At 41.8% G+C, this 7,688-nt stretch overlaps 1 protein-coding gene across 2 annotated transcripts; it reads right to left on the reverse strand.

Moving 5' to 3' along the window:
- Nucleotides 1–3,176: 3,176 nt before the first annotated feature.
- On the reverse strand, nucleotides 3,177–7,667 carry LOC135243142 (protein SCO1 homolog, mitochondrial). 2 transcript variants are annotated; one of them, XM_064314732.1, is made up of 7 exons: nucleotides 7,195–7,667; nucleotides 6,904–7,023; nucleotides 6,085–6,175; nucleotides 5,212–5,409; nucleotides 4,864–4,956; nucleotides 4,437–4,552; nucleotides 3,177–4,150 (listed from the first exon to the last, which is right to left on the reverse strand). In XM_064314732.1, the coding sequence occupies exons 1-7, from the start codon at nucleotides 7,378–7,380 to the stop codon at nucleotides 4,016–4,018; spliced, it is 939 nt and encodes a 312-aa protein (XP_064170802.1). In that variant the 5' UTR covers nucleotides 7,381–7,667; the 3' UTR covers nucleotides 3,177–4,015. The 2 variants fall into 2 exon arrangements, with proteins under 2 accessions (XP_064170802.1, XP_064170803.1); XM_064314733.1 differs by lacking the exon at nucleotides 7,195–7,667 and having other exon boundaries at nucleotides 6,085–6,178.
- Nucleotides 7,668–7,688: the final 21 nt, after the last annotated feature.

A 7,688-nucleotide genomic window follows, 5' to 3' on the forward strand; every position in this document is an offset into this window, starting at 1 on the left:
TTGCTAATTAATTTACAGTATCAGCAGGGCATCTCACAGTCACATCTCTGGCAAGTGTATGTTCCTTCATCGTGTCACAGTCTTCGCTTAGCGTTTTTCTCAGTCGATCCCATTGTTATTGAGCATCATCCAAATTTCATTCATTAATAGCGTGGTCATTGAATTAAAGGTAGTAATGTGGTTCTCTATCCTTCGGTCCTACTACAATGAAATAAACAGCGTTCTCATCATTTAAAAAATAAAATAAAATAAATAACACTTACATTTAGGCATTTAGCAGATGCTTATCCAAAGGGACACATAAGAATGTGCTCAGGCACGCATGCACACACACACGCACAAACACACGCACACGCACGCACGACAGCTCAACGCGCTGTTATCTTTTTAAAGCCCAGACCCATAGTTGTGATCCTCCCCAAGGGAGCATTCAAAATAACGGAAAGGTTACCGCTTAACCTATAAAAAGCCCCGCAGATCCACCCCAAATCCCCCGAATATATTTTTATTGACGTACCTCCATTACGCACGTCAGTTCGGAAGAGGAATGCTTTTCAACTGGACGGTTACCCCCACGCGCTGCTCCAGGGGGACGGGAGGCGTCGCGGAGGACGCGCGATGAAGAAAACGACCTTTGCGTTTCCAAACCCCATTCCTTCCATTCACGCAGGCGTAACTTCACTGCTTGGAAGGCTTACGTCTGCGTACGACTCCCAGCATATCTCTGAGTTCCGTCAAAACGACTTCAGTTCCGTCAAAACGACTTCGCTTTGTGAAGAAGGGCGAATACATCATTCAGACTAAATATTAATTGGGCTTGGGGTACGTTTCAAGCAGAGCTGGAGGTCATCCGGGTTCTTCTTGCCACCCTGCCAGGTGTCGGAAACCTGGGCCCAGGAATGCCTGTGCTTTGAGGTCCCTTTTTGAAAAACACTACAAATAAAACTGAATCTAATTGAATTGAAATCTGAATCAAAACTCTTATTAAAATTCTAAAATGCCAATGTTTACTTGGAATATGAATCAGAATTAAAATGCTAATAAAAGACTAATTGAATTGCATCCACGACGACGCAGCGTCTCCCCATGGCACTCAATCTTTATCGCTTTCCTTATTCAAAAGAAAGGGGTCCATTGGGATGGCAGGTATGCCATCCCGCCAAGTTACGCCTTGGCGGGGGCATGCCCCATACCTATACATTATAGACAACAATGAAGAAAATAAAAACAAAAGAATATTAAATTGTACTAAGTTAAGGTTATATTATTATGCATTTTTTACTTGTTAATCATAATACAGAGCCTAATATTAGAGTTCACATGGGAGTTCACAGATACACATTTTGAATGGCCATTGAATGGTGGCCAGACCTATAATGACAGGCTACATAAACAAATGCATCAATCAATTAGTTAACAAATAAATTTTACATTATGGGATGCTTTTCGTGAGAAGGAAAGCTGCCCCAGGGCACAAGAGGTGGAGGTTGTTGGTCGTCATGACAGGAATCAGGAAGACTGAAGTAGTCAGTGGTGAAAGTGTGGCTTGTGTCCTCTTCGATCCAGTGAACAAGGCTCCTCATCACTGCCACTGTGCAAGTAACATTTAACCAGGAATATATACATGTATCTGTGTATATGTCTTCCAGTATATCTTAAAAGGAAACTAAATTCGAATAGTTAACCAATCAGCATACCAAATATTGTCATATGTGAATGGATAACACTTTTATTACTTAATTACTAAATAATAAAATTTATATATATATATATATATATATATTACAAAACTATTTTATAAATGTGAGATTGAAAGATTTGAAAGTACCAACAGGCTATTCAAACTGAACAGATTTCTAACGGCTATGTCCTTCACAATAGGGTATTAAATTGACTATAATTGCTGAATTCAATAATAGCTCTTGGACTTGTCACCCATTTATTCATGCAATAACACTTTTTTTTTTTCCTGGAAGTCAATGTTGATGTTAAAAACAAGTCCACTAAAATTGTAATCCTCTCTTTCTGTCAGACAATTAGACACTAATTTATCGGCGGCTGCCACATAAATTAAGGCACTTCTTAACGTTCGTCAAAAAAAAAGCATCGCGTCTGCACCCTTTTAAAACGGCCTGATGGTCTGAGCTCTGCGCACAGCTGAGGAAGAAGCGCGAGAGCGAGGAGAGAAACACCGGGGATTATCGCAGAGAGACGCGCGCGCCGCCCCCACACGGACACCCGAAGACCGACTCCGCAGCTGGTCGCAGATCCGCCAATTGTTAGTCACAGGCTGAGAATGCGCGAATAAACATTTAACACCTGTTTCTACAGCGAGGAGTCAGACACCGCCGCGCGGATGCTCCGGGCTCCGTGCCGCGCGGCGACGCGTCGGCGATCCTTTCATGCAAAATTGGTGGCTAATTGTTCCGGCGTGTGTCTGAACGACACGACGACACAAATTTGACAGCTGTGACGTTTGTGACTTAGTATAAAGGTTAAAAAAAGTTTTTTTTTCTTAGCATAAAGGTTTGATTAAATCCTAAATTCTTCTACAGAGCTCCATATTGTTCACATACTGCAACTTATAAACACATTATTGGACCTGGGGAAAATGTATGGTATATAGTATCAGAAAGGCCATTGTTATTAAATTACAACCACAACTCTTGCAGAAATAAGCTATATGGCATGGCCCACAGAATTCACTTTAATTAACTGACAATTCTTTATATTACATAGAGCACTAATTTAGTCAGGAAAATGGCGAGCATTGTTAAGCTGAATGGCCTGTTCTCGCCATTATGTTACGTTACATTATATTACATTACAGCCATTCAGTTCAAATCTGCTGGCCATCTCGTTTGATTTATGTTTCAGGCACCAACACAAAACACAATGTCAAACCTAAAGCATGTGCATTGATTATATCATATACACCCACAGCATTTTTATATTAATTTACATGTGCGATACCCATCGGTGGCTCCAGCTCTGCTTTTAAAGCGACCTTTCGTGTGACAGATGTACAAGTCTCCAGGCTTAGGGGTTAATGTCGTGTCAAGTTCAAATTAAAAACTCTAAATGAAGCGACAGTCGGCTGAGAGTTCTCCGGCGGGTTACTGTTTATTCAGGCGGTGGGAAAAGCACGAGAGCGCAATGGAAACACTGGAGCCAGCTTTATGGTTGAAGCCTTTTTTTATTTATTGTAGTATAATGACATCGTTTGGATTCATTTTTTTTTATTGTGGAAGATATGCATTTGTCTGGTTCAGTTCCTATTTTAGGGATAGGATCAGTGCCGCCCACCAAATGTAATTCAACAATAATTATTTCTTCAAATGTCAAAATCTTTATATTATAAAACAAGATCTCGCCATTGAGGAAGTGGGAGTGTCTATGAAGAATGTGCAGTCAGATTTTGTATGCAGTTACAAAACTGCACAAAGTTATGAACCTTGATTGCTTTAGTCAAGCAATGCCAACCTGCCACTGTCCAAGCTGTAGGACTGTTGTCCTGTCTGTAGTGTGCCCTGTGCTGTCAAAGACAGTCCACAGAGTACCCTGTTTAGACGTGCAACCTCCTCATTTGTAAAATTTTGATTTGAAAAAAAAAAAAGAGTATGGTATCAGTATTACATCACAATCAGCCTGTACTGTTCATTAGTTGCCAAAATCAGCTGCGACAAGTCTTCCAAATCTTTCAATGGAAAACACAAGCACACACATGTAAATAACTTAAAACCCACTGCCAACCGACTCATCATAAAACCAAAAAATTCTCATCATATAGTCAGTTATCATTAATAACCCTGATACATAAAGGGGATGGGAATGTCATCTGTTTTTTTTGTTGTTTTTTTTAAACAATTCAAACACTGAATAAAACAAAATTGTAAGAAAGAGTGATGCTGGATAGGTGGAAGGCAAATATGTGCAGTCTATGTTGAGCGCACAGGAAGTGTGTGAGCGGCTCACAGGAAGTGCGCGTTTGCAGAGCGGCAGGCCATGGCCAGCCCTACTTGCCCTGCCTGTGCTTCCTCATGTGTGAGGCGATGCAGGAGGAGATCTCCCCGCTCTTCTTGTTCTGGCCGAAGTACTCCACAAAGCGCCCGTCCGGGCCCACCAGGTACATGATGATGGTGTGGTCCACCTAAAAATGACAAACAGGCACACGCATGAATCATGCTGTGAAAAAAAGATTTTAAAAAATAAAATCAGCCGTCAAATTTAAAAAAATCACCATTTCACCAAGGGTGTCTCATGTACACCTGCAAGTTACATTGTAAGAGGGAAAATTCAATAGCCTTTGCAAGGCTTAAAGTTCAAACTTCTTGACGAGTCCAAGAACACACTCTTGCCTGAATGTACTCTCACAGAAACAGCCGTAGGGGACTCGTTGGTTTTACAGGTGCGGGGTTAATACTGTTTAAACTCACGATGTAGTCGTTATCCTCGTCCTTGGGCCCTTGACTGTAGTACACTCTGTACGCACGGGAGACTGCCTCCACTTGCTCCTTTGTCCCAGTCAAACCAATCATCTTGGGAGAGAATTCTTCAAGAGGAACATGTAACTTGTTATTTTTAGGAGTAGTATTAGGAGAATTGGCAGACTTTTTTTCCCTTTATGCTGAGTGATTAACAGTACCCTTTAAAAATCATTTGACATTTCTGTTTACAAGTGTGCAGTTGGCTCCAAGCCCACTGGTTCAGACAGACCGATATAGGTTTCAGATTTATCTTACATAAACTTTTGTGTAGATCGTTACTTTATTGACACATGCATTGTGCCAATGATAACATTACCATAGTTATTAACAAAAACCAGATACTTCAACATGAATTCTCTTTTAATTACATTCATACCTTTCACATAGGTTGATATGGCCTCAGGAGAGTCTCTATCGGGGTCAATTGTAATGAACAGTGGAGTTAGGTTCGGTAGAGACTGTATTCTGTCTGTAAAAATAAACAGCAAACAAAAAAACCCCATTGCTTTTAAAACTTTGCATTTAATACTTGAAAAATGATATATCAGGTCAATATTTTAGACACATCTATTGCCACCTAGTGGTATTACAAATGACAATAAGAATAACAACAAAAGCCCTGCTCCAATTACAAGACCAGGCAGCAACCACACCACCAAATACGGCAGAAAACTACCGGTCCCTATTCACAGTGCATATTAAAAAGATAGCTTTCTTTTTTTACCAATTTCATCGACCACTTCGATCATCTTCTCCAGCTCGTCTGGGCAGATGTCCGGACAGTGTGTGAAGCCGAAGTAGATCAGGATCCACTGGCCCAGGAAGTCTTCGCTCTTCTTGGGCTGACTGTTGTGGTCGACCAGCGAGAAGGGACCGCCGAGAGCAGGCTTCCCCAGTGACCGTGTCTTTTCCCTCTCAATCACTACAGCAGACAGGCATACAGACAGACATGCATTCAGACAGGCAGGCAGGCAGACAGGCAGGCAGGCAGGCAGACATGCAGACAGGCAAACAAGCAGACAGGCAGAGACAGACAGGCAGGCAGGCAAACAAGCAGACATGCAGACAGACAGGCAGAGACAGACAGGCAGGCAGACAGACGTGCAGACAGGCAAACAAGCAGACATGCAGACAGACAGGCAGACAGACAAACAGGCAGGCAGGCAGACAGACATGCAGACAGACAGAGACAGACAGGCAAACAGGGAGACATACACATACAAATGAATTACAAACAATTCCTCCCCTACACATTGAATGCATTCACGTTGTGTTTAGAAGCACCGGAGGCCCTAACATCTGCACATTCACGTGCTCTTGTACAGCATGTTGAAATGGGACAGTATACTGTATGATACAGTATGTATGAAGAGCAAATCACTTATTTTTAAGAATGGCCTACTATATGCCTGAAGAGATGAAAATTGTAATTGTGAATGAAAATTACACCGTCCCCACATCAATGCCCAGGTGTTTGGCTCTGATGTGCAGACGCCCGGCTATACGAATTTACTGCACAATAACCGCCACTATTGCCAATTTCCGTTTAACTTGATAAACTTAACTATAATGGCGGAATGGGAATTTCAGGACTCACACTCCTCCTTTTCGTTCTTGAAGTACTTCATCCCCACCAGGAGCGCTCCACCGATAGCAAACGTCACTGCTAAAGACTTCCACGTCACTGGCTACTGAAATTAAGGAAGAAAAATTGCTTTCTTGCACTTTCAGCTTCGATATCTTTTGAAACGTGAATTCTGAGATGGCAATACATCACCTACAAAGCACTGAAAGCAGACCAGAGAGCAGGTGACTCTTGTGATGGGCATGCCAATGTAGTCTAGGCGAGGGCATAATCTCTGAACCCAGATGGACAGACCTAAAGACACTCTAGCCCATGAAATGTCTGGGAGAAGCACGTGCCGTAGCAAGTCAAGGCATGCCAGGGACACACTAGGTTAGAGATTTTGTTCAAAATTGCTTAAAAGGAACTGTGTCGAGTGACAACATCAGCAAAATACAGTGACTAGTAGTTTGCAGTGCCCAAGCTATTGCTGGATTTTAGCTTTCCAATTACAAAATTTAAAAAAAGAATTGTCATTGAAATTGTTTTTTCCCAACCTTGTGGTCAACCAAAATGTTCTCATCTTTGCTGATACAAGATGAAGCATCTTTAAGCGCTGTGCTTAACATATTTTTTATGCACCCTCCATTGTTTGTGGCACAAATTTGTTTGTGTGTAGCCATTTCCATGCCATAATAATGATCAGTGACGCTGTAACATGCCCTGTAATCTATAAAATGACGTTATGCCTCGGCGCGGACTTCATTTCCCATCAGCACCTTCGCGAAACGTTGCTTAATATTTTGGTAAATGTAGCACGACTTGGAAATGGATTACGTCTGGAGTACGTACCCCAGCTTTTCTCTTCCATTTGTTGCCAGACTTTGGTGGCGGAGGAGTTGAATTGAGTGATCTGTAGCTGTAACGCAAAAAGCTTTTCTGGAGTGCCCTGCACGCGAGAGTCTTGTTGACCTAGGGGAAGCAAGATCAGCAAATGCAGTATTGACGACGCAAAAGTACAAAAAGCTATGTTCATTTCCATGTGTCACGCAAAAAAATGTGTGATTCTATGGGTCTAAGCGTTGTCTAACACATATTTAACGTATAGTAAAGCGAATAGTAAAATAATATAGCAGTTCTTACCGGTGCATGTGATCCACGGACCGAGAAAACTGGACATGCACACGCATTGCCCCTCAGTGACGTTAGAGTACTAGTACTAAAGCCACATATAATGTGAGTATTTAAATTATTTTGTAAAACAGCACGACTGAGCAAACGCAATTTAAAATTCTGGAAACAAACGAGCGGCGTTAAACTTAGCGCCATGATGCTGGGTGCCCTAGTCACGGCGCTTTTTCATAAAAAAAGGAACTGCGGAAGTAGAACTACAGAAGGTTATTTGAGGCAGGCAGTCAGCACATCGATAGTGTCACAAACTCTCCTAGAGCTGATCCTGTATACTGTATACTCAATATAGTGTATACTGTATATAGAGCTGTATACTCAATAGTTCAGATAGGGATCAGTTATACAAACCGGTCCTGGATTTGTATAACTCATCCTAGAGCGGTTGCGATTGAAGATAAAACCTGACAGTGTTTCTTCCTCTGTCAGCTTCTGGTTCCGGTTTACGC

The sequence above is a fragment of the Anguilla rostrata genome, chromosome 17 (genome assembly GCF_018555375.3).
Source record: "Anguilla rostrata isolate EN2019 chromosome 17, ASM1855537v3, whole genome shotgun sequence".
NCBI lineage: Eukaryota > Metazoa > Chordata > Actinopteri > Anguilliformes > Anguillidae > Anguilla > Anguilla rostrata.